This window comes from Benincasa hispida, chromosome 7 (genome assembly GCF_027475165.1).
Source record: "Benincasa hispida cultivar pf3 chromosome 7, pf3_genome.v1.1, whole genome shotgun sequence".
In the NCBI taxonomy this organism is placed as follows: domain Eukaryota; kingdom Viridiplantae; phylum Streptophyta; class Magnoliopsida; order Cucurbitales; family Cucurbitaceae; genus Benincasa; species Benincasa hispida.
In genome coordinates this window covers 3,762,713-3,789,217 of record NC_143484.1, presented here as the reverse complement: position 1 = coordinate 3,789,217, position 26,505 = coordinate 3,762,713, and the positions used below count along the sequence as shown (strand labels likewise).

General features: G+C 34.2%; 1 protein-coding gene and 1 long non-coding RNA gene across 2 annotated transcripts; one reads left to right on the top strand and one right to left on the bottom strand.

Moving 5' to 3' along the window:
• Positions 1-6,176: 6,176 nt before the first annotated feature.
• On the bottom strand, positions 6,177-25,958 carry LOC150034847 (uncharacterized). The gene is made up of 4 exons (XR_016530592.1): positions 24,761-25,958; positions 9,313-9,346; positions 8,542-8,802; positions 6,177-6,400 (listed from the first exon to the last, which is right to left on the bottom strand). It is a non-coding gene; the product is annotated as an uncharacterized LOC150034847 (long non-coding RNA).
• LOC120081898 (palmitoyl-monogalactosyldiacylglycerol delta-7 desaturase, chloroplastic-like) lies at positions 12,997-15,315 on the top strand. The gene is made up of 4 exons (XM_039037074.2): positions 12,997-13,268; positions 13,491-13,838; positions 14,425-14,531; positions 14,856-15,315. Exons 1-4 carry the CDS (start codon positions 13,011-13,013, stop codon positions 15,046-15,048), a joined length of 906 nt encoding a protein of 301 aa, XP_038893002.2. The 5' UTR covers positions 12,997-13,010; the 3' UTR covers positions 15,049-15,315.
• Positions 25,959-26,505: the final 547 nt, after the last annotated feature.

The window sequence follows — 26,505 nt, the reverse complement described above, 5'->3', positions numbered from 1 at the left end:
TGAATGAAGTATCCTTGAGAAGTCTAGGAAAAGAACTATGCGGTTGACTTGCTAAAGGAATCTTTAGCTTATGTTTGAGGACAAGCATTGTTTAAATTTTAGGGTGTGATAATGGGCAGAAATGCACATTATCATAGTGCTAAGTTCTTAAACAATGTTGGATTGCGTTGATGAAATATGTTAACTTGCATCCATTAAGAATCGTTTTCATGATATTGCAGTCGCATGCGTTCAGCGCATTAAAACATTTGATTTTTGTATTTTTGTGCAGAATATGTACAACTAGGAGAGAGAAGTCGCCTTTCACCATGGATTCTATATAAATACCAAGGGCATTCTTCAAAGAATGGGTTGACTAGTTCACGAGTTTAGCAATTAGAAATTTCATACTTCAGTTCGCACGTCTTTAGTTTTGTTTCATTTTTAAGGCAGACGCGAGGGAAGAAGTTGTGCCGACAGATCATTTCGGTAAGTTTGGGAGAGCATCGGAAGCTTCAAGGACAGAGAGAGGGCCGATGCCTATGGAAGCAAGAACATCTTTGATCAAAATAGAGATTCCAGTGTAAAAAGCCTCGGTCAACAAGGAATTGCTACCAGGCTCTCTACCTTTACTTTCCATTGTCATTTTGTACTCAACTCATCTGTAAAAATGGAATTCCCTTCTCTATATTTGTTCACTCTCTGTTATTTACGCATGAGTAGCTAAATCAGTTGAATGGGTTGAGAAGTATTTAGCTAGCACAACTAAGGAATCTTCATTCTTTGTGATTATCTTGTTTATATAGCTTCATTCGTCTATTAGAGATACTTGGGAGGGTAGTCTAAGGACAGGATCTAGACTTGGGAAGGTCAAGTTAGAATCTAGACTCGAAAGAGCCAGATTAGAACTCATAAACAAGAGATAGGCGCTTAGGAACGAACACTATTTGTTATCAACGCATCGCATGCATCCTAGAGATAGGATATGATTGTATGCGGTCACCTTGCTTTTATGCATTTTACATCATCGCATAGGATAGGAGTAGAGAATTAGGGATGAGCTCTATGGACATTTTGCATTCAACACATGCGTCCTAGATTTAGGAGCATCGCATTTACATTGGAAAATTACTTGTTGTGCATGGTTGTAACATGATTGCATAGTCTGACGCATTTCTAATTAACTCTAGCTAAATATCTTCTATACCCGTTCATCGCATACTCATTGCATCTATCAATGCAACTATCTTTTCTCAACTCCGCCACATTTGTTTATTTCTTTTTCATCAACGCAAATAACAAACCTAACACCAAACCCAACACCTTATTTATTTATCCGGTTACCGCAAAGTTCTTCATAAAAATTACCAACACAACTGTTTTCACAAGTCCCTGTGTTCGACCCTGGATATACCAGGAAACTTAGAGGAATTTACACTTGGATTCCGCTGGGAAAACTTGAGTGCACAATGCAATTCCATCAACGCATAACATTCATATTTCCACTTCATAAATACAAGCATTAGTTTCACTGAAATCCTTGCTATGGTAGCAGATGGCGACGTTCAAGATCCGTTGTCTTACAAGAAGGCAATGGAGGATGTTGACCGAGATGAATGGGTCAAGGCCATGGATCTCGAGATGGAGTCGATGTATTTCAACTCAGTATGGGATCTTGTAGATCAACCTGATGGGGTTTGCCTTATAGGTTGTAAATGGATCTACAAGTGCAAACAGAATGTTGATGGGAAGGTACAGACCTTCAAGGCTCGACTTGTGGCAAAGGGTTATACTCAGGTAGAGGGAGTCGACTATGAGGAGACTTTCTCGCCTGTTGCCATGTTAATGTCAATCTGCATCCTATTGTCCATTGCAGCTTATTATAATTATGAGATCTTGCAAATGGATGTCAAGACAGCCTTTCTAAATGGAAATCTTGAGGAGACCATTAATATGGTGCAACCCGAGGGATTCATAGCCTAAGGTCAAGCGCAAAAAGTTTGCAAACTGAATCGGTCCATTTATGGACTGAAATAGGCGTCTCGATCTTGGAATATATGGTTTGATAATGCGATCAAGTTGTATGGCTTTGACCAAAACGTTGATGAACCTCGTGTCTAACAGAAGATAATCAACTCTTCAGTAGTCTTCTTAGTGTTGTATGTAGACGATATCCTAGTAATTGGGAATGATGTAGGTCTACTAACTGCAGTTAAGAACTGGCTAGTGACCCAATTCCAAATGAAAGATTTGGGAGAGGCTCAGTTTGCTCTAGGTATACAGATCTTTTGGGATCGTAAGAACAAAGTGCTAGCACTGTCTCAGGCATCGTACATTGACAATATGTTGCTCAAGTACTCGATGCAGGACTCTAGGAGGGGCCTATTGTTGTTCAGGCATGGTGTCCTAAGACACCTCAAAAGGTTGAGGAGATGAGACGGATCAGTCTAACCCAGACCATTTTAATGTTGCTGACCCGTTTATGAAGGCTCTCACGTCTACAGTGTTTGAAGGTCACCTATGAAGCATGGGTCTACAGGATAGCCCGCAACTCGACTAGGGCAAGTGGGAGATTTTCTTGTACTGGGCTTTTATGCCATAGTTATTGTTTTGTACTAGGTTTTTGTATACCCCACTTCACTTTAGGACAAGTGGGAGATTGTTGGGGTTGATGCCCTAAAGTCTCGTGTTCTGTAGTTTGTAAACAGTTTGTACGAATGCTTGTGTTGTTAATATATGATATTTACCGCACATCTTGTATTTTTTGCTCATTTGCTTGTTTTATTTGCTTTACCACGAGCCAATAAACATAAAATCCCTGGTTATCTGTATATGACTCAAGCATGTATGTGGTGACATACAAGTAGATCATGTCTTGAGTGATAATCAAAATGGTCTGTAGTATATGGATATAGAAGGGAAACCTTATCCTGGTAACGCTACAGACGCGGCCCACATTGTGGAATGGTCACAAGTGTTGTGACTTGTCACAGATGGTCTGATCCTGATCATTTTTGTTGGTGCCATGCGAGCAGGGGCGTCCTATACAAAGAGTTTGTATAAGACCTGACTACAAAGTGTTAACGTCTCGTTATATAACACCGTTCATGACAGAGACTTCACTTCACTAGGATGACCATAGGTAACATGACCTCAATCCTGAATGAGTTGGGAACTTCTACCATTGAGGGCGGTCCTTTGATTTGTGTGGGTGCGAGTGGCCAGGTCGTCGAAAATCCAGCTCGTGACAAAGCCAAAGTTCAAACCTACCATTTTGAGGATTCGTCTGATTTGGGAGCTGGGAACTCAGCTACACAAGATGGAATTCACTCCTTCCCTGAGGCAAGGATAAGTAGATAGATAGCTCGCTTAAGGGCTGATTCCGGGACTTGAACGATGTGGCACCGCACACCTTTTCTTGGCCCAAGAGGTGTTCACATATAGTTAGACTATGGTGTATTTTTCATTAGAGGAAACAGTGGTACTTAAGGAGTGAGATGTAACTATAGGGGCAAAACGGTAATTTAGCCCAACTGTACTTACAAGCATCTGTGAAGGGCCATCGTACTCATGATTGGTTATATCCGATGGACACAGAAATATATCTGTGGTAAGAAGAGTTCAGCTGTTGGTCTTTAGTGGAATACCTGACAGTTAACAAATGGTGGATCTCGTGGCTAAAGAGTTTAGTTAGCTATTAACGGACCGTTGGAGTTTTGAGTCACAGGTCCATTAGGTCCCTTGGGTAGCTTGGAAGTCGAGAACTAGTATTTGGGTTAATTGGAAATGTTCAAATTGACAAGAGAAAGTTTGATTATATATGATGTAATTGGACTGGTTAATTATGTATGATATAATTGGCTAAATGTATGAGATACATTATTTATGGAGGAAATTAGATATAAATATGATTTATATCAAGTAGAGGAGAAAATACTATAGTAAGTATGTGATATCAAAGTATAGGATAAAAATATAATATGATTACATTTATTATTATTTTAATTGGTTAACTATATGTTAATTAATCCAAAAATCACGTTTGGACATGCGTTAGTGGGGAAGAGTCGGTTATTGTAACCGATGAAATAAAATGAAATTCTTTCATTTTGATCGAACAGCCGAAGAAAGAAAAGAGAGCGTGTGCTGGTGAAAACCTAAACGATCGCTTAAAGAATCGAGAGCCTATACAATGTTGCCTCGTGCCTAAACGATCGTCCACCTCATGCCTAAACGATCGCACGCTATTTCCTACACGATCAAATAATTTCTCTAAACGATTGTATAGTGTGCCGGTTTTGCTAAACGATCGTATACCTTTTCCTAAACGATCATTCAGTAAAATCTACATGATCGTGTAGCTTCTCCTAAATGGTAAGCATTTCTTCTATGCGATAGCATCTTTTTCCCTTCCCACTTGTTTATCGCCTACACGATTCGTGTTTCCTCCTTCCTCTACCAAATCCAACAAAGACTACGCTTTGGTTTCTCACTCCAAGATTACATGGGGCTCTTTTCTGGTGGTGTCGTCCCCACGGTGTTCGTGTTCGCGGTTGTTCATGCTGCTGCAGTTGATGCTTCTGCTGGGCGTTGGTAGATCGCGTGGAGGTTTTCTGCTGCTGTGAGTGCTGAAGTTTGAAGAACGTCTTCAACTAATATGGCACTCTTTCCCTTGTTATTTTGTTATTCATAGCATGTCGATAATCAGTGTTTGTTTGCATAACTATATGTTTTGAATGTATAATGTGTATTTTGGTCATGGTGATATCGGAGCGATCCGAACGGACTCATGGAAATCTTCGATAAGAGATCCTTCATAGTTGACATGATGTATGAGATACATTAACTGGAGGAAAAGGATATAAATATGATTTATATCTAGTGGAGGAGAAAATGACTATGGTTTATATGTTGCATATGATGTGATATTAAAACTATAGGTTGTAAATATAATATGATTATATTTTTTTATAATTAAACAATTATGAGAAAATTGTTGGTGGGTTTCTCCATAACCGTACGTGAAAATGGGAGGTTGCATTCAGTTTTCATAATTGAAGGATAAAATGAAAATATTTTTCATTTTGCAAAGAGATTAGATAATCTCTTCAGATTATTACATTGTCCATCGTGTAGCTAACGAGAGCATACACGATAACTCAAATTTTCCTAAACGATCTTGTACACGCGCATCGACCTAAACGATCGTGTAGCTTTTACTAAGCGATCGTGCACGAGAGCGATATTACCTAAACGATCGTCTAAATGATCAGCCTTGATTACCTAAACGATCATGCACCTTTTTCTAAACGATCAAGCATTCGTCTATACGATAGACACAAAATCTCTCCCACTTGCTTGGTCGTTGAATACCATCGTAGTTTCCTCCTCCCCTCTACCAAATCCAACAGAGCCCACACCTCCTGGGCTCTCACTCTGAGAATACTGAGGTTACTAAGTGGTGGTGTCCTCCTTGCTACTTGTTCGTGTAGAAGACCGTTCGGTGGTGAGCGATAGCGAGATTTGGTGGACAATTGACTTGGCGATCACAATGACAGCGAGAGTTGCTGGTCTTGATGAGAGCAAGAGATAAAGAGAAGAAGAGTTCTTCAAGAGGTATGTCTCTCGTTCCTTTGTTATTTAATTATTAAAAGCATGCCATAATTTTTTGGTAGATGCATAACTTGTATGTTTGTGAATGCGGTATTTTTGTCACAATGAATTTGGAACGATCTTGCTTCTGCTCAGAGGTACTCTTTGATAACAGTTCCTTCAAACACAAACATGCATTTAGTAATTGAAATAGATTCAAAGAAAGCATAAATTGATATATATTCAGTCCAACCACAAAAATCTTAAGGAAATACATTGGTCGTGCTCCCAAAACTAAATAAAGTTACATGCCTCTAGAATACATAGGCAAAGTGTAGAGGAGAGAGCTCCAATCCATAATTACAACCCAAAAGAAACTAAAATCTAACCTAAAGATGCTTCAAAAATAGAGGGAGGAGAAATTTGGGGTTTCACTTCGGCCTCCATCAAATTCGCCATGAAAAATAGTAGAAAATTAAGAAGAATATATATAGACACTTAGGGAGCGACGCTGTGCTGAGGGGGAGTGCAGTTGCGATCTAGGCCTTTTCCAAAGCGTAAGCCTCAAGTGTCGTAATGCTTATGTGCTGCACTTGTGCATGCACAGGCGCTTTGCCATTTCGTCAAAATTTTGAGTGTCGTTGTGCTCTTGCCAATGTTGCTCTCTGCCTTCAAGCGTAGCGTACATCATAGTGCATACCACTATTGCACTGGCCTCAGGGGTACTTTCTCGTCCTTAAAGCTCTGGGTGCTCAATTTTACTTTAAACGGCTCCAAATCAACTCTGAATGGCCCATAACACCCCAAAATGTATGATTTGCTCGAGTTCCTACAAGAATATACATTTAATCATATAAAATGTTACAAGCAAGCTAGATTAACAACATATCAATAGCTTTTTTCGAGAACAATCAAACACCCTCAACCTAAACTTTGCTCATTCTCGAGCAAGGCAAACAAAATTTAGATATGAATTCTATGTTGCAAATGAGTGAACTTATTCTCAAGGCTAAAGATAATAACAAAATTACAATGATAAAGCCATTCAAATGCATGCAATCAATTAAGAAATTTAAAAATATTTTTTACCCCTTACATGTGTGCATTTAGCCAATCCTATCTAAGTCTCTATAATCTCAGGAAGGTTTTATTCAACCCTCAACTCATTTTTCCTACTTTGGCTTAGAGGATCAAACATTAATCTTCCTAGACTCAATTGACAATGTAAAACTTAAGGGAACCAAATTTTTATTCTATTTTTTTTTCTCTTTTCCTTTTTGCCCTTTTCTTACTTTACACAAAAGAAGAAGCCTTATCTAGACTATGCTACCTTCGTTTTGGCTTGCCAACACGGATTATGTGAAAAGACATTCAACTACGAGCGCAACATATTCTTTAAAGATATGGAAGTTTACTCATTTCTCAGGGCACTTCAGCACAAAGGGAAATTGCGAGTGTCATAGTTACCCTAGGTTAATCATACCCCTAAGAATGAGGAGTAACCCCTTAAAAATAATATACAAATTTACTTTTACTCTACAACATGCTTGTCTCTTATTTACTTTACAATAGGGCTTCACTTTACAAAACAAGAGTTATGGCCAAAACCTAAGTGTATTACTAAGCTGAGTTTCATTTACTTAACAACTATCACTTGGGTCTTTTCCGGTGACAACAAGCATATGGACCAAATAACTTAATCTTAAGCATTCAAGACCATTGATAAGATGGTTACATACTCAAAATTTGTAAGGGAATCAAGAAAAATTTTTAAATTTGGCCCAAAAATCATGCATACATTTTCATGAATTCTAATCAATGTGAATAGAGAGTTATCTAAAGCTTATCACAGAAAGTCCTCATCATATTATATGCAACACAAAACATGACATCAATCTACTCAACCATAAAGTTTGAGCTCATGTGCTTGCGAACTTGCTAGACATGCATATATAACCACCTCCCTCAACATAAAACGATACATTGTCCCAAATGTATCTCTAATCTCAGCCCAGTAAAAATAAAAGACAAGAGAATGAAAATCCTCCCTTATAGGATTTTTCGTGCATAGTCTTTGAGGTGTGATAAGAAGTCTTGCCTCTCAAAATGATCTCTTCTTCCTTCTAAAGGGCTCCTACAAAAGAAAAACAATAAGCTAATCTAGAAAGCAAGTAAATCTAATCACTTGGTAATCACCTAGCTCCCTTGAGAAAGGACCAATTTTTAATGTCAATTGCTCGATCTGACCTGTCCCCTGTCAATGCACAAAGAAATTCTTGTATTTCTCTGGTCCCTTCTTGGATGAGGTGATATAAGTCATAAGGCAATAAGGCTTCTCATCTTTTGAAGAGAATCAGATAGATCGAATTTGGTTTTTTTGAATTTAGACAAAAAAAAAAGGGAAAAAGAAATAATTAAAAGACTAGAATTACTTTAAAGAATCCAAGGAAAGAAAAGACACAACAGACTCTTGAGAACAGAACGAAGAAAACTAAAAAATATACGAAATACCAGATGATGGAGAGGTCTTCTAACCTCTAACTCTATCACCTGGATATCATCGAGTGTAACTCTATCATCTAGACCTCTAACTCTCTCAACCATTGAGGCTGACATGGCATGGGCTCCTTGTCATCTTCTTCTTTGTCAAATTACATTACCACAAGACGAGGTGCCTCGGTAGTGTCAAGGTGATGAAGCTACAACAAGGATTCCTCTAGCCCCTCTAACTGAGTCAGCAATTTGAACGAGCTGATCACTCAAACGTTATATCTTAGCTTTAGTCTTCGTCGCGAATTGAAGACAATCTTTCTAGATTCTAATGTTCTCCTATTAGGTAGAGAGGTTATTGTTATGTAACTCCCTGACAAAATCCTCTAAAGACATACCTTGGTTGGCCTCCTAAGAAAATTTTTATGGCTCACAGGATGGTGGGATGGTAGTGGTACTGTAGTGGTGCATAGGAATTACCATAGTCATAAGAATGAGTGGTCCATCCATGATGGGTACAAGGCTAAGGCTTCCAATGACTAGGGCGATCCCTTAAGGCATGACTCATTTTCATTAGGCTACCTCGTAGTTGTCTTTCGGTCAATAGCCCAATAGATGAGACAAGATCACCAAGCATGCTTCTAAGTTTAGAAATTTGTTTGGCCTCTTCTTCTCCCCATTCGATAGCTTGCCTTTTGCACCACATGGATTATTTGCTCCATTAGCTTAGCCATAGTAAACCTGACATAAGAAAAGAAAAAAAAATCCAAAGCAAAAAAGAACTTTAACTAGAACTTAACTGAACAAAAATTAGATACAACTACACTTAACTTTTCAATCACACATGACTATGTTATCAGAATCAGACAATTATAAACTGTATAATTCCTCCTGAAATGACCAATTACAAAACTAGCTACCAATAACTAATAAAAGTGTGGGGTCAATGAGACCCCTTATTTACATCTTGTAGTTCATCCAAACAAGGTTTAAACTCGAAATTTGAATTAGCACAACCACATATAACTAGTAATACCAAATCTGTATTTTATACAACTAACAAATGACTGAAATCACTTATATACAATTGTCTAGCACATGTAAGACAAGAACTGCACAACTCCAAATTTTCGACCACACATGGCTAAGTTAACTACATCCACACATGACAAAATATATGAGTAAAATAACCCGAATAAGAATAAACCTAGCTACAAAATATAACAGAGTTTTGAGAATAATAATACTCACCTAACGTTCAAAAGAAGTCCTTAGTGAAAGACTTCTGAAAAAAAAATAAAAATAAAAATAAAAACTCTTAAAGTCAAAACTCAATTTGGAACTATATTCCTAGAGTTGTGAGAACACTGTCAATCCTTATATGACAATTTTAAAATAATAACAATTTCCACCCTAAATTTGGAGGAAACAAACACAAATTTTATAAACAAAGAACTAAAACTAAAAATATTATTGAATGAGACCTTAAATATTCTTCAAATATTTTACATTGACAAGAATTATCTCTATAGATGATTATTTCTTCCGTTTAACAACCATTACGGAAATAATAAATTGGAATGCATGAACCAAATGTATTTCCATCTACAAACAAACTCAAAGCATATCAAACCTGCCTTACTACCACTATTGAGTAATTCTAGAAAGATATAAACATCAATGAGGTTATAGGTTCCTGCAAACCCAACTACTTTGTACAACTCTTGCAAATCAAAAATTACAAAACCAGCTACCAACAAATAACAAGAGTGTGGGGTCAATGAGACCCCTCATTTACAGGTTGTAATTTATACAAACAAGCTTTAAACTTGAAATTTGTATTAGCACAACAAAAAATAACTAGTAATACCCCACCTATATTTTATACAATTAACAAATGACTAAAATCATTTCTATACAATTATCTAACCGTTGTCAAACAAGAACTACACAACTCCAAATTTTGAACCACACATGGCTAAGTTAACTTATCCACATATGACCAAACAAGTAACATGTAAATTAAATTCACACAACTAACAAAATGTCCCAATTCCACGTACGCACTCAGATACAAACAAATATATCTTAATTTTCTAGAAGGACATTACTTTATATAGCAAAGAAAAAAAGAAAAGGAAAAAGAAAAAAGTGATCTTATCCAGAAAAGTGCAAGGTTCTTCAGACTACTTGTAGTTGTTGAGCTGTAAACAATATAAGAATACAAGTCATTTGCCATAAAAGAATGGTGTGTATAGCAAATTTAGCTAAATGAATATAATTTTTATTCCATTTTTCTTATTGCCTCTCCCCCTTTCTAGAATTAATTAAAAAAAAAAAAAGATAATTAAGAAAAGTAACATAAACACATGAAGGCTTCATCTAAAATCATGAATATATACCTAATATTTCTTCTTCTATCAAGATGCTTTGTTAATTCAAGCGGCATTATATAAAAGAATGAATCAAGTTTACAATTTTTTCCCCTTTTGAAATCAATTGAACACCCCCTTCACTAATAAGGGACAAAAAAATATTTAGCACATAATTGAATTTGAGGGTAGAAATATCATACAAATTTTCAAATAAAATTTTATTTGAAAGATAAATACTCCCCCTAAAAGCATAAACAAATGCATAAGAGGGATACAAAACAATATTGCAATATGGGAATCAATATCATTCAAACATGAAATTCATATATAAATGTATATAGCTCCACCTAAAAGTAAGCATTCTCTTTCTAAACTAAAAATATCAATAAAAAAATAGATAAAAAATCATGCAAATAAAATTCAAGCAATTGAGATACCAAATATCAAATATTAGACAATATACATTATTTTTTAAAAACAATTAATGATACCAAATCAAAGCAAATCAACATTAACAAATCTCATTTTGTGCCTATATGTCATAATTGTGGATGAATTGTATTTTGTGCCTAAGCAAATCAACATTAGCAAATCTAGTTTTTTCTATATTAGAGTCATATTTGAAATCACCGATTTACATAAGAAGTTTAAGCTAGTGGAAGAAGGTTAACTTAATATTACATCACTGACACTTTCCTTCACTTGTGGACTTGAAATATGAAGAAGACCAAACAAGTGAAAATCAATATTTAATTGGGAGGGAACAAGATTGTTAAAGCTTTAACATAGGACCTCCCTCGACCACCTACTCTGAGGGCTTAAATATAAGATCTCTTGAACCAACCTGCTCTAATACATCGTAAATCACCTATTGACCTAAAAGTTTAATCTGATAGGTGAAGGTAAATTTAATTATAATATCTAACATGAAGAATCATGTAGGAAATTTTCATCCTATATCACTGGTGAATACTTGAGAACTTGTTAGTAATTAAAATAAAGTACGTGGAGTGAATCACGCAATGCGAGTTATTAATCAAATAAGTTTTCATTTTAAGTCACTTTTGCTACTAGATATACAATACATGTTTCCAACTATATTATTGTCACACCCCCACCCAAGCTATCCTGTTAACCTAGAAAGAGATGTTAATATAGCAAATGTCAACCCTTTTATGACATCTACTACCTACTTAAAATATGTAACCTATTTCCTCTTCTTGGAAGATTTGATAGACTAGCATATATTTATATGTACAAACAGATCATAGTTTAAGCCTTATATGTAAGCATATCTCAAATAGCATTAGTAAGCCCATCATATGAAAATATTTACAAGCTATTTACAAACAAGGGTTTCTCTCATCCCAACTTGTATGTACATGACTTCAGAGTAACAAAATACATAACATAAATGTAGAGAACTTTTTAGCTATTTGAGGTTTTGGAGATGTGGTACCGGAAATTCAACTGCTAGCTAGGGAGAGAACATTTATAAACGTGAGTAGGGAAGCCAAGTGATTGACTGTCTAAGGAAATGGGCATATTTTGTAAGAAGAGAATCTATTTTAATCAAAACAGTTATCCATAACATCAAAGTTTATAAAAAAAAAAAAAAAATGCTTGTGAATCAATAACTTTGATGGTACTGATTAATCTTATGTCATTCAATAGAAATTTAATGAAGTCCTGAAAAACATAGTTTGACGAACTTAAATTTCATTATGAATTATTTCATAAACTGGTATCCATAAATCTTGGTTAAGGTAAAACAAACACAATACACTCAATGTCGATAATTCTTGTACATGCACGTAGAAATACACCAAAAGACTAAGCACCCCTAGACACGACGCAAAGCCTATATGTGTGTCAATCCGGGTCCCAAAGGCCTATGTTATGTATAATTAATGAATTCTCCAGATATCTTCATCTTCTTGAGTATCAAGGTCTTGTATATCATCTCCTTAAGTATCGAGAATCTTTAAGTTAGGATACATGAAACAATTCTTTGCAAACCAATACTTAAGTATAAACTCATTTACCATTTCATAAATATCATGGCATGAGGACTGGGTAGTCTTAAAACATCATGCCTAAAAGAAACATGCGAGGAACATTCATCATCACTGAAAGCATGCTTAAGACATATTATTTGGGAATTTCAAACCAAAAGTGTGGTTAATCAAGCTATAAACTGGAAAAAAAAAAAGAAAAAAAAAACAGCAACTAGATAAAAGAACAGGAGTGGATTTGATAAAATAGCAGATTTTTTTACCGCAGTTGCGTACTTTGCGATTTTTTGATGCTTTTTACTATTAATTAAGTTGTTTCGTAGCCCAATAATGCCTATTTGTTCAACCAACAATCACCCTCAATGAATTGGTCAAGATATGCTTCATATCAGCCCATTACGGTGAGTATAACACCAAGAAAAACAGCAGTAAGCTGCCAGCACTGCAGATTTTGTACAAGTTCAATAATTTTCTAGTAGTTTGATTGTATTTATCCGTGAATTAGTACTAGTGCATTTCCTAGTTCTATAAATAGATGAAAGTGTTGGGTCAAATTCCAATGCCCATTTTTATAATGACAAAGTGGGAGATGTTAGACATAAATGTTCCTTCTACCTATATTTTATTTGTTCAGATGCTTTGCTTTTTTGCACCTTTTCATTTCAATTGGGCTTCCCTTTGGACTGCCTTTGCATTGTATGTTGTTACAGGTTTGGGAGTTAGTATCTCTTATCATAGAAATCTTGCACACAGGAGTTTCAAACTTTCCAAATGGCTTGAATATTTGTTAGCTTATTGTGCAGTTCATGCATTTCAGGTATGATATCTTAAATCACTTTTTACAATAAAAAGAAAGTTGTATATTTATGAAAATCGAACATCATGAAAAACATTGAAAAATATATAGAAAGATGCTCGTGTAGAAAAAACATAGTAATTAAGATACCAGAACTATAAAACTTTCAAAAAATGTTTTACAAGTCCTTTAGATTTAAATACTCTTGTATTTTGAAATAATGAATTGCTTTCTAAATTTTAGGGTGATCCAATCAGTTGGGTAAGCATACATAGATGCCACCATCGATATGTTGATACTGAAAGAGATCCACACAGTCCGATTCATGGATTTTTATTTAGTCATATAGCATGGCTTCTTGACATACCTACGTTGAATAAAAAGGTTTGTCCAAAGTATTTTAGTGATACTCGAAATCAAGAAAGAAAGATGTACAAGTTGTTCTTCAAGCAAGGAAATCCCGATAATGTCCCTGATTTGGAGAAGCAAACGTTCTACCGATTTATTCAAAAATCTTATATTTTTCATCCAATGGCTCTTGGAGTCTTGTTCTATGCAATCGGAGGAGTACCATTATTTATATGGGGAATGGTAACATCAAATCAGTTCTTCCTTTTATTCTCCATTTTAATTGTGCTTATATGTGAATTTTATCAATATAATTTTTAATTTATGTCAAATTAATTACGGCGAGAAAATTAAATTTCGTAAATCAACTAAAATTATGCTGAAATTAAAATAGTATAATTTAACTTACATAAAATAAGTTATATATTTAAAGGTTCGATACTTTCTTACTTTATATTATCAAATAATAATAATAAATAATACTACAACATATTCACTTGAGTAGATATATTGACTAACAACCATAATCATAACTAAAGTTCACATGACTTCGTATTAATTAACATGTACCTACATTCTTTAAGGTAGATGGTTCAAATTCCTTGTTACATGTGTTGTAATAAAAAAAAAAAATGATGATAATTTTAGAATTCATGGAGGGATGAAAAGTGTGTTTTCCTTTTCTTTTTTTTTTTTTCTCTTTTTATTGTTTTAATATTAATTTACTATATGTCATAGTGACTCTTTATGATCATGAATATCTTCTAGTTAGTCATTCTATTAAATAATTTATGTACTACATTCCTCTTTTTTCTTACCATTTTTGTAGTGTGTTCGGCTTACAGTGACTTCACATGCCACCTTCATGGTTAATTCCATATGTCATATATGGGGAAAACAACAATGGAATACTGGCGATTTGTCTAGGAATAATGGGTAATATGGTCTTTTGCCTTTTCTTAAATCAAGTTTTGGATATGGTTTAAATTTATGTTAATCTCTAAATGTTGATATTTATTTCATTAAAAAAAGTTGTATGTAATTCCGAACATAACATTCGAACTTCTAAGTCCTTGTAAACACTTACTCAATATGTAATTGAACAAAACATGCGTTCGTAGCAATATAATAAATAATAATAATAATTTATTAATAATTAAGGGCATTAATTAAAAAGTATTTCATAAAACTATACATAAAAAATAAATAAAGTCGAGAACATTAATATAAAGTTCTAAATAGCTATTTTCTACTTGAAAGGTTGGTAGCTTTGGTTACATTCGGAGAAGGGTGGCACAATAACCACCATGCATTCGAGTATTCAGCAAGACATGGTCATGAATGGTGGCAGATTGACTTCGGTTGGTACTTCATCATGTTTCTTCAAGCAATAGGATTGGCGACTGATGTTAAATTACCCCCAGCTTCAAAAGTAGCAGCAAAACTTTCATAAAAATGGACAAACCAAATCTCATCTTCAATTAAGATTATGTTAATAAACGTCCCACACACTCACCCACGTGCGTAAGTGACTGTTGTAATGTTTTGTTTATTATAGGCCCTACATCGTTATAAATATAAATCATGTTCAAGTAATAAGTTAAAGTATCTATAGTGAATAAGGTGGGGTGTTTTATCTGTAATTGTTACAAACGATGTAATCCAAATCGTTCATGTTGAGGCATGCGAGTGGAGGTATCCTATACAAGAATTTGTATAAGATTGGGATGTGAAACTATTCATCCTTCTTTGTAACTCCGTTAACTAAAGGGATTAGGTTTAGTAGCGGTCATATAGAATTAAACCATTTGCATAACGACTAAAGGTTCCATTGTGTGATTAATCAATAAAGTAGCCTAACCAATTAATCAATTTTAACTTTGAACCTAGTTAAAGCATGCATTCTAAGTATGTCATAAAATACATTATTCACTAATTGCTATTTAGGTGATTCAAGAAAGACAAATAGCGAAATATATTTAACAAGCCTAAATCAATTAGCAAGGGCGACATACATCTATGAAGGAATGACCATCCATGAACCTTCGTCTAAAGTCAAAGAAGATTCAAAGAAGCCACAGTTCATCAACAAGAATTCTGGTTCTTGCTCCGTAACTAGATAAAATTACATACCTCAACATCCCATAGACAAGAGGAAGAAGGAGCTCCAATCCATGAATTACAACCCAAAAGAAATTAAAATCTAATCTCAAGATGTTGGAAAATAGAAGAATAAGAGAAATTTAGAGTTTTACTTAAGCCTAAACTTGATGCATTCTGTACATGCGATGAAATAATAATGCTTATTAGATTTAACACTCAGTTTTCTTTAGTCAAACCTAAGTGCAAATTTGATCAAAGTTCTTGGTGAGTCCAAGATCGAACGCAGGGATTACTTGTAAGTATGCGATGAAACTAAATATATGATCTTAGTGCGAGCTTAAAATATTCAAAGTGATCGAATAAGCAAACTTAAACCTAACTATGCAATGGGGATTATGTCTAAAATGAAGTAGTGTGAGTTGGATAATAGTTTATGCGATAGGAGGGTTGAGAAGAATTTTTACTGACATTTTCTAAGAAACTAGATGAAATATGCGATCAAGCTATACACTCAATGTTACGACCAGCACTTCTTAGTGTACTTTGCCACATTATCTTATCTTTAAGATGCATGCGATAGGTGTAATATGTGGAGCATGTACTTATTTCTAAGGAACATTTTCTTTCGTATTATGGGGTCTTAATCTAAATTCTTTCAAACTTATATTAGCTTTACTTAGAACAATTTCTCAATTGATTCAAGCAACAAATATAAGCATGCATAAAACAAGTTAATCACATGATTCCTCCACATATTTAGTCGTATTAGCTACAATCTTCTCAACCCATGAAGTGATTTAGCTATGCATGATATTGGTGAAAAAGATACACAAGATGTATAATAAACATGTATTCATACTGCAATTCTAAATTTGTCAATAAATGAAATACAATACAAATACCCAAACAAAGAGAAAGGGTCAGAGAGTCAAGCCATAGTTCACGATGTCTTGCTTCCTCCAGCTTGTTTTACAGTTGCTTCCTTAGATAATCAAACATTACTATCTTCTTCTTTTTGTAGAGTCATCAGCTCTCACCAAGGAGTTTCTATGAAAGATTAATAGGGGTTTCAAGCAGAATCTCTTCTCAAGATATTCTTCTCGTCTCCCACAATGTATCCCCGATATATGTCACGATGTATATTCTAAAAACTTTTTCTACATGGCATTTGCATGGGTATTTATAGGCATTTGTGAGCAGTTCTTTTCTCAAGCTCATGATTGCGTTGATGGGGCGCATTAAATTCCATATCCTATAGCGCTGACAGCAACGTGTCAGTAGTTCATTGAATCTTCAAAAAAGCATCTCGGCTACCAACGCAACTTGTGATGTGACACCCACTGCCCATGTCATGTCATGCCTCATCGCTTGCTGCTTATGCGATCGTCTTTATTTTCTTCTCAGGCAACTTCTTGCTTTGAACGCATTAATGGTCATCAGACTGCAAAAGAATATATTGCACAAAAGTAGAGAAATCAGTCTGGAATTTAAATATGTTATATGTTAGAAGCATTTGATCCCATGCTTCGCTTTTTGTATAAATTTATTGGTAAAAATTATCTAAATTGCATGCCTTTACCTTATTATTTTAAATTAAAGAGATATAATAACTTGTACTTTTACAAGTTATCAATCTATCAAAACTAAAATGTGGAACCCTAAAAGCGGAGAAAACATATATATAGAACATGTAGCAGCATTTCGACACTGAACGTCTTTGTCCAAGCATAGGGCAAGATGCACCCTCAGCAACGTGCACGCGTGAGCACTCATAATTTGTAAATATCCAAAGCATCATGGCGCTGCAGCTTTTCCTCAGCTACTGGAAAAAGGGTCGTATGTGGTACTGGCTTCCTTGGGGGTAAATCCATCTTTTCACATCTACTGAAGCTCCAGATGCTCGATATCACTCACCAACCCCGAATAGCCTGTTGATAATAAAGATTTACTATCGTCTGCAAAATCTCTACTAACCAAATGAAATTTATAATATCGAACTATACAACTATTACTACGATGTTGTAGCAACAGTGACAAGTCCAGATCAACAGTGAAACACTAGCATGAGTTTTTCATTAAGCTAGTTAACTAGTAAGAGTCGTACATGGGGGAAGGGTTTTAGTGTGGATAGTGTGCAAGAAAAATAAAGGCAATGGAAAAATGTAACCTAGGATTGAGTTTATCTAGTTTTGAGAGCATGGGGGATTTATGCAATTTCATTCAGCATTTTTTGCTAATTAAACATGCATGCATTTGATTTATATGTGCACAATGACCTACTTAGCTTAACTATTCAACGATTCTATATGCAGCTGAATCATTCGATTAAACTAAGCAACGATTCTATATGCAGCTGAATCGTTCGATTAAACTAAGCAATCATCCTAATTAATAATAAAAACCTTAAGCCAAGCCCTAACTAAACTACATGCCCTGAAGTCTATTGGGTTTGATAGCGTTCATATACAAATAAGAACATGTGCATTAAGAATAAGGGTTCCATTGTGTTTATTAGCCAATTGGGTAGCCTAACCAATTAATCAATTTTATCTTTGAACCTAGTTAATACATGCATTCTAGGTTAGCCATAAAATACATGATTAACTAATGCTACTTAGGTGATTATAGCTAGAAATTCAAGTGCGAACGTGATGAAGCTACTGTTAGGTTGTAGATCCTTGATGCGTTATTTTATGAGGTGGAATTATGGATGAAATTCGGTGATGGAAATGGATTGAGCAATCAAGCTTTCTCAGCGGAATGCAAGTATAAACTCCACTTAGTTTCCTGGTAAGTCCAGGGTCGAACTCAGGGACTTGGAAAAATAATTTGGGGTGGTAATTTTCAAGAAACTTTGCAGTAACCGATAACTCTAATAATTGTTTGGTTTGTTGTTTGCAGTAATAAAAATAAACAAATGTGATGGATTTTCGAAAAGAGTTGATAAAACGGAAGATGCGATGAGTTTGCGGTGAACGGGTTGAGAAGGGTTTCAGCTAACACTTCCTAGGATGCGTTCATGCTATGCGATCATGCAACACACATACAATAGTAAACCATCTCTTGATGCGAATACTACGGCTTCTAATGCTAGAACGCATGCGATATATGCAATAAGTCTATAGGCCCTACACATAAGCTTCTATTCTTATTTATGCGATGACAAAATGGCACACACACAAATAAGGCGACCACATAATATCATACCTATCTCTAGGGTGCATGCGATCCAGGTTGACAAACAGAGCTTATCTCTAAGTCCCTATCTCTTGTTTATACAGATCTAATCTTGCTTTCTCGAGTCTAAATTCCAAACCCACTTTTAGTAACTTCTTACTATCAACTCAACTTTATTTCCAAGTCTATCCCTTATACCAATGATTATATTGGAAGATCCAACTTACTTACTTTTGTGCATATATCATTATTGTCTACCTCGAGTTGGATTATTTTCTTTTCTCAATCAAATTGATGGTCTTGCTAGTTCATGTTTCCAACACTTGCACACAAAGTCAAAATCCCTTAAACCTTACTAATGCCCTCAATGTTTTATGTCTTAACTAATGAAGCCTTAACATACCATATCAATAGTTCTCGAACATCTTATGTTACTAGTAACTCCATTAACTTATCCCTTCTCATCCTTCTATTTCGGTAACAGATTCTTGTGATAAACAAAGTTCCATACCAATCACCTACATAAGCTATCTTTCCATCTAACACATATTGTCCCAAAGTTTCACATGATAATGAGGTATTCTTCTTTTACACCAAAACAAATACCTTGTAACCCCTCTTATCAAGCCTTCAAACCATACTTAACTAGGAGTTTCGAACACATTAAATTTCTTTTTCTTTCCAAAAGAGTAAACTTTCTTGGATACTTTTCTCTCATTCACACACTTTCTTGGATATTGTTCTCTCATTTACACTTATCTCTGATAAAACTACTAAATTCAAGACACCTCCCTTTTTTTCCACTTTCCATGTGGAATATAATCTCTTTACTAAATTATATTTTACTTAATTCCTCGATAAATCTTATCTCTCTCACTAAGAATTTCCATCTTGTAGAATTCCTCTTTGCCAATTTGCATACGTTTAAACTCCAAAAGACCTTTGTTTCTTCAAATCTGTCTAACTTGGATCTCCTTAACACAATAAGACTTTGGGTTTAGTCTAGGTATACTAAAATAATCCTTCAACCTAAACAAATAACACCTTGCTTTAACCCCTTTAAATCCAAGGTCATGACCAACTATTTTAGCTTCCTTTAATGATATCTACCTAGCTAGATATTCCAAAAGAATTCTTTATATCATTACACATACTTTACCTAGTTCATCAAGTTGTAGTATTACCCAAATGATTGTGATTTATGAATCCTTTCTAAAATTCTTCTCGAAATGTTGGGTTTTTTAATATCTCAAAACTTTTAATAAATCTATAGACTCTTCTTTTTTTCCTCCTTATTCATAAAAGAACTTTTAACCTTATACTTGAGCATTGGCCTGTGTATTTATACTACCACCGATTGCACTATCCAACACAAAACATAACACTAGTCCTTGATCAATTCTTGTCTCGACAATTTTATTCTTTGGCGTAAACATTTAAATACCTTCATTCTTAAATTGTCATAACTCTACATAGTTTCATCAACCTTTAACATTGCTAAACTGAGGTATATATTTGTTCGTTTCTAACATAATTTCCATGAGATTAACTAGCGCCAAGTGACCTCATAATTTACTCTATTTTATTTTTTTCCTTTGGTAGTGTCATACCTGATAATCCTCTTATAATAACTTCTAACGAGTCACTGACCTAGCATTAGAACATAACTGGTGCATTTAAGCTAAACAAATATTTTAATGCAAAACTATCATAAAACTTGTAATTGATAAGATGTACCTGGCGATGACGAGGAATCCGTTCATGGGCCACAGGGACAATCTAGACTTACATAGTAAGTCAGTCTACAAAATCCAAAACATGAGCTCTGATACCAACTGTAACAACCTAATCCCCTAGGACTTAAGTTAGGTCGTTATTAAAATACATGCATGAATGGAACTTAAAACGACACTTTTTATGATGAAATAAATGCTAAATAGATAAGGGGAGTTCAAAAGTCCTTTATTAAATGAAAATATTAAAAACAATAATAGGGTACCCATAAATCATAAAGGTTAATAAATAAGTATGAAAAACAATTCTTAATAATAAGTTTCAAACATCAAAACTGAAAGTTTAGCAAGAACATGAAGGAAATCTAAGTCTTATGAGCGTAAGCATAAAAACTGGTCCCAGTGGCTCGATCACGGATTCCACTTATCATTTGCCGGCGCGTCCCTACTCTTACCTGAAATAACAACATGAGAAAGAATGAGTATAAAATATTCAGTAAGTAACCCCACCACTGGGGTCAGGCTAGGCATCTATGTCCTCTAGATACCTACCTCTGGTGAAACATATAAACTGCTCTAGTCCTCATGGGACACATCACATGAAAGAAGAAGGAGACTGAGTCCTATCCTACTGTAGTTAAGTATGCCCACTACCTCTGGTAAATCCCGAAGGAGACACAAACTGATGAATCCTGAAGGAAACACAAACTGGTGAATCCCGAAGGAAATACAAACTGGTGAATCTCGAAGAAAACACAAAATAGTGAATCCCGAAGGAAACAAAAACTGGTGAATCCCCAAGGAAACACAAACTGGTGAATCCCCATGGAAACACAAAATCTAATGGGCATCTAACTAATTAGTAAGGACATTTGCACAGTCTTAACATCATAAATATCACTATATGAATCTATGACATACATATATACCTCAACATCATGGCTCTACAACATACACATATACATCAACATCATGGCTCTACAACATACACATATACCTCAACATCATCCGATCAAATACAACCATATGGAATCACATACCATCTCATACTAGCATTCAAGTGTCTATATGCACAAATAAATATTTCAGATCTCGTGCCAGAACATACTTTGGTCATATTATACTATCAGTCTATCATGTTGTCATTTTGTCATAACATTCATTTATCATGCTAACATACATCTAATGCCTGGCCCATGGGTAGTTCCAGTAGTAAGATTACTTACCTTGATATTAGGTCGAACAAAAAAGCAATTGAATCTTTGTGAAATTCTTGAATCCTTAATCAAGCCTAAACATAAACTAAGCTTTAAAATTAATAGTTACGACCAAATTCCAAACACCTAAATATTAAAAAATAATTTTAGATAACCTTACCTAAGGTGTGGTCCAATTCGAATTCACTTGCGAAACCTCCAAATTTAAGCCTAAATAATTAACAAACCAAACTCTTCTTCATCTTGAATGAAATTCTTGAATCAACCCCCTAATCATAATTTGAAATTAGGCTTATATGACTAAAGCTTTAATCAAGTACATACTTCACTACCAATGTCTCAAATAAATTATCCTTATGTTGCTTCGTCAAAAAAAGCACTTCCAAATGACTTAAACAAAATTTCTCAACAACCAAAATTAATCCACAAGAGGGTCATCAAAGCGTAAAACTTAACAAAACTCGCTAAAACAAACTCCAACGTCACTGAACAACTTGAAGTCCAAAATTCCAAAAATGCCCTCCAACTAATAACAATTACTGAAACTCCAAATAATGAAGTTACTGAAATTACATTATTACTAAAAAAAATGTGTGGGGTGTTACAATACAATTCCACTCTTTTAATAGTGGTCTTGGTGTCAAACCAAGAGAGAAAGAGGTGGCATGCTGAATTTGATAAAATTCAAATTCATTTCAACTCAAAAGGGGATACAAGCTAGCAGGAAATTCTGAATTTTTTCTTCCTCAACTCTTAACCACAAAAAGGCTAGTTTCTCCCCTAAAATTCCCTCAATTCCTACTCATTTTGTATCCTACGAACCAATTAAAGATCCAATAAAATAGTAGCGTAGATCAAGTGGTGGTCTACAAGGAGTTGCTGAGGAATCTCAAGTTGTAATTCAGTAATTGACGAGTTCAACAGAGGTATGTATTTCAGAAAACCTACTTCTTTATTTTGAACATACTTTCATCTTTCCTAAAATTGATTGAATTAGAGTGTTTAAAATCCTAATTGCTTTCGATAATTGCATGCTAACTCCATTATCTACAAATAGATTAGTTCGGGCAACAAATGCTTATAAGGGAATAACCAACACACAAACATGCATTTAGTAATTGAAATAGATTCAAAGAAAGTATAAATTGATATACATTCAGTCCAACCATAAAAATCTTAAGAAAATACATTAGTTTTGCTCCCAAAACTAGATGAAGTTACATGCCTCTAGAATACATAGACAAAGTGTAGAGGAGAGATCTCCAATCCATAATTACAACCTAAAAGAAACTAAAATCTAACATAAAGATGCTACAAAAATAGAGGGAGGAGAAATTTGGGGTTTCACTTTGGCCTCTATCAAAACTGCCATGAAAAACCGTAGAAAAACAAGAAGATTATATATAGACACTGAGGAAGCGACATTGTGCTGAGGGGGAGTGCAGTTGCGCTTTAGGCCTTTGCCAAAGCGTAAGCCTCAAGTGTCATAATGCTCATGTGTTGCGCTTGTGCGTGCACAAGCGCTTTGCCATTTCGTCAAAATTTGGAGCATCGTTAGGCTCTTGCCAATGCTGTTGTCTGCCTTCAAGCGTAGTGTACATCATAGTGCATGCCACTATTGCACTAGCCTAAAGGGTACTTTCTCGTCCTTAAATCTCTGAGTGCTCGATTTTACTTTTGATGGCTCCAAATCAACTCTGAACGGCCCATAACACCGCAAAATGTATGATTTGCTCGAGTTCCTACAAGAATATATATTTAATCATATAAAATGTTACAAGCAAGCTAGATTAAAGACATATCAATAACTTTTTTCAAGAGCAATAAAAAACCCTCAACCTAAACTTTGTTCGTCCTTGAGCAAGGCAAACAGAATTTAGATATGAATTCTATGTTACAAATGAGTGAACTTATTCTCAAGGCTAAGGATAACAAAAAAATTCACAAAGATAAAGACATTCAAATGTATGTAATCAATTAAGAAATTTTAAAATATTTTTTATCCCTTGTATATGTGTGTACTTAGCCAATCCTATCCAAGTCTTTACTAGCCTAGGAAGGTTTTATTCTACCCTTAACTCATTTTTTCTACTTTGACTCAGAGGACCAAACATTAATCTTCCTACACAATTGACAATGTAAAACTTAAAGTAACCAAATTTTTATTCATTTTTTTATTCATTTCTCTTTTCCTTTTTGCCCTTTTCTTACTTTACACAAAAGAAGAAGCCTTATCTAGACTACGTTACCTTCGTTTGGCTTATCCACATGGATTATGTGAAAATACATCCAACTACGAGTAACGTATCCTTGAAAGATGTGGAAGTTTACTCATTTCTCAAGGACATTTCAATACAAAGGGAAATAACGAGTGTAATAGCCACCCCACGTTAATCATACTGTATGCTCCATTAGCTTAGGCATAGTAAACTTGACATAAGATAAGAAAAAAATCCAAAGCAAAAGAGAACTTTAACTAGAACTTAACTGAAGAAGAAATAAATACAACTACACTTAACCTTTCAATCACACATGACTGTGTTATCAAAATTAGACAATTATAAACTGTATAATTCCTCTTGAAACAACCAATTACAAAACAAGCTACCAACAACAAATAAAAGTGTGGGGTCAATGAGACCATTCATTTACATCTTGTAGTTCATTCAAACAAGGTTTAAACTTGAAATTTGAATTAACACAACCACATATAACTAGTAATATCAAATCTATATTTTATACAACTAACAAATGACTGAAATCACTTATATACAATTATCTAGCACATGTAAGTAACCGCATAAATCCAAAATTTCAACAACACATGGCTAAGTTAATTACATCCACCCATGACAAAAAATATGAGTAAAATAACAAGAATAAGAATAAACCTAGCTACAAAATATAACAGAGTTTTGAGAAGAATAATACTCACCTAACGTTCAAAAGAAGTCCTTAGTGAAAGACTTCTGAAACAAAACAAAAAAAAAAGTTCTTAAGGTCAAAACTCAATTTGAAACTATATTGCCAGAGTTATGAGAACACCATCAATCCTTATATGACAATTTTAAAATTATAATAATTACCATCCATAAGAAATTTTGGAGGAAACAAACACAAATTTTACAGACTAATAACTAAAATTAAAAATATCATTGAATGAGACCTTAAATATTCTTCAAATATTTCACATTGACAAGAATTATCTCCATAGATTATTATTTCTTCCATTTAACAACCATTATGGAAATAATAAATTAGAATACATGAACCAAATCTATTTCCTTATACAAGCAAACTCAAAGCATATCAAACCTGCCTTACTACTACTGAGTAATTCTAGAAAGATATAAACATCAATTAGGTCATAGGTTCGTGCAAACCCAACTACTTTGCACAACTCTTGCAAACCAAAAATTACAAAATCAGCTACCAACAACTAACAAAAGTGTGGGGTCAATGAGACCCCTCATTTACAACTTCTAATTTATCCAAACAAGCTTTAAAATTGAAATTTGTATTAGCACAACTAAAAATAACTAGTAATATTTTATACAACTAATAAATGACTAAAATTACTTATATACAATTATCTGGCACTTGAAATAACAAGAACTACGCAACTCCAAATTCTGAACTACACAACTAAGTTAACTAATCCACATATGACCAAACAAGTAACATGTATATTAAATTCACACAACTAACAGAATGTTCCAATTCCATGTATGAACTCAAATACAAACAAATAGATCTTAATTTGCAAGAAGGACATTACTTTATCTAGAAAAGAAAAAAAAGAAAAGGAAAAAGCAAAAAGTGATCTAGAAAAGTGCAAAGGTCTTCAAACTACTTGTATTTTTGAGCTGTAAAAAATATAAGAACACAAGCCATTTTCCATAAATGACTGGTGTGTATAACAAATTTAGCTAAATGAATATAATTTTCTTTAAAAGAAAAAGTGTAAAAAGCTTTTACGAACTCACAGTAAAGTGTATGGGTAGAAGAAAACCCATTAGAAAATATATGTATAAAACATCCAGTAGAAAAAGAAACCTAGCTACAAAAGATAAGAGAGTATCTTAAAATTTAACACTAAGCTTAACTACCCTTGCACTAAATCAATAATAATATACATGTGAACACGCGACAATTAGTCATGGTTGGCCTTGTTTTTGTTGAACCCGTATGGCAATCCAATTTGATCTGATTAGATATTTTTCTTAAAGTATATACAACTTGATCCAATTAGATATTTTTAAATTAAATTAATAAAAACTCTAATTTATGCTAAATAACAAGATTGATAAAAATTATGTAACAATATACTCAATCAATGTCAACCAATAAAATCATGTAAATAAAATTAAATACAAAATAATTAGTAAATAGTTAGAGAAAAAGACAGCATAATTTTTATAGTGGTTCGGTCAAACTTCACCTCATCCACTTTCCCAAGCATCTCTTGAGATTTCGGTTAAAAAATCTCCTTTGAATCTTTCATGGGTTCAAGAGCAAACCTGATCGTAATCTAACCATTACAATGTTTTTGAAGCTTTCAATCACATTGAAACTCTCTAAAAAAAAGTGAGTATACAAGTTTGAGCTCACACACTTTAATCCTCACAATACAATAGAAATTTCTCTCAAAAGTAAGATGAAAAGAAAGAAAAATGCAAG

What these genes read in the sequence shown, in the direction of transcription:
- LOC120081898 (XM_039037074.2), top strand. Translation starts at nt 13,011, where the DNA reads ATGCCCATTTTTATAATGACAAAGTGGGAGATGTTAGACATAAATGTT. An exon ending in CATTATTTATATGGGGAATG is followed by an intron (nt 13,839 to 14,424) that starts GTAACATCAAAT and finishes CCATTTTTGTAG; the next exon opens with TGTGTTCGGCTTACAGTGAC. An exon ending in GATTTGTCTAGGAATAATGG is followed by an intron (nt 14,532 to 14,855) that starts GTAATATGGTCT and finishes TCTACTTGAAAG; the next exon opens with GTTGGTAGCTTTGGTTACAT.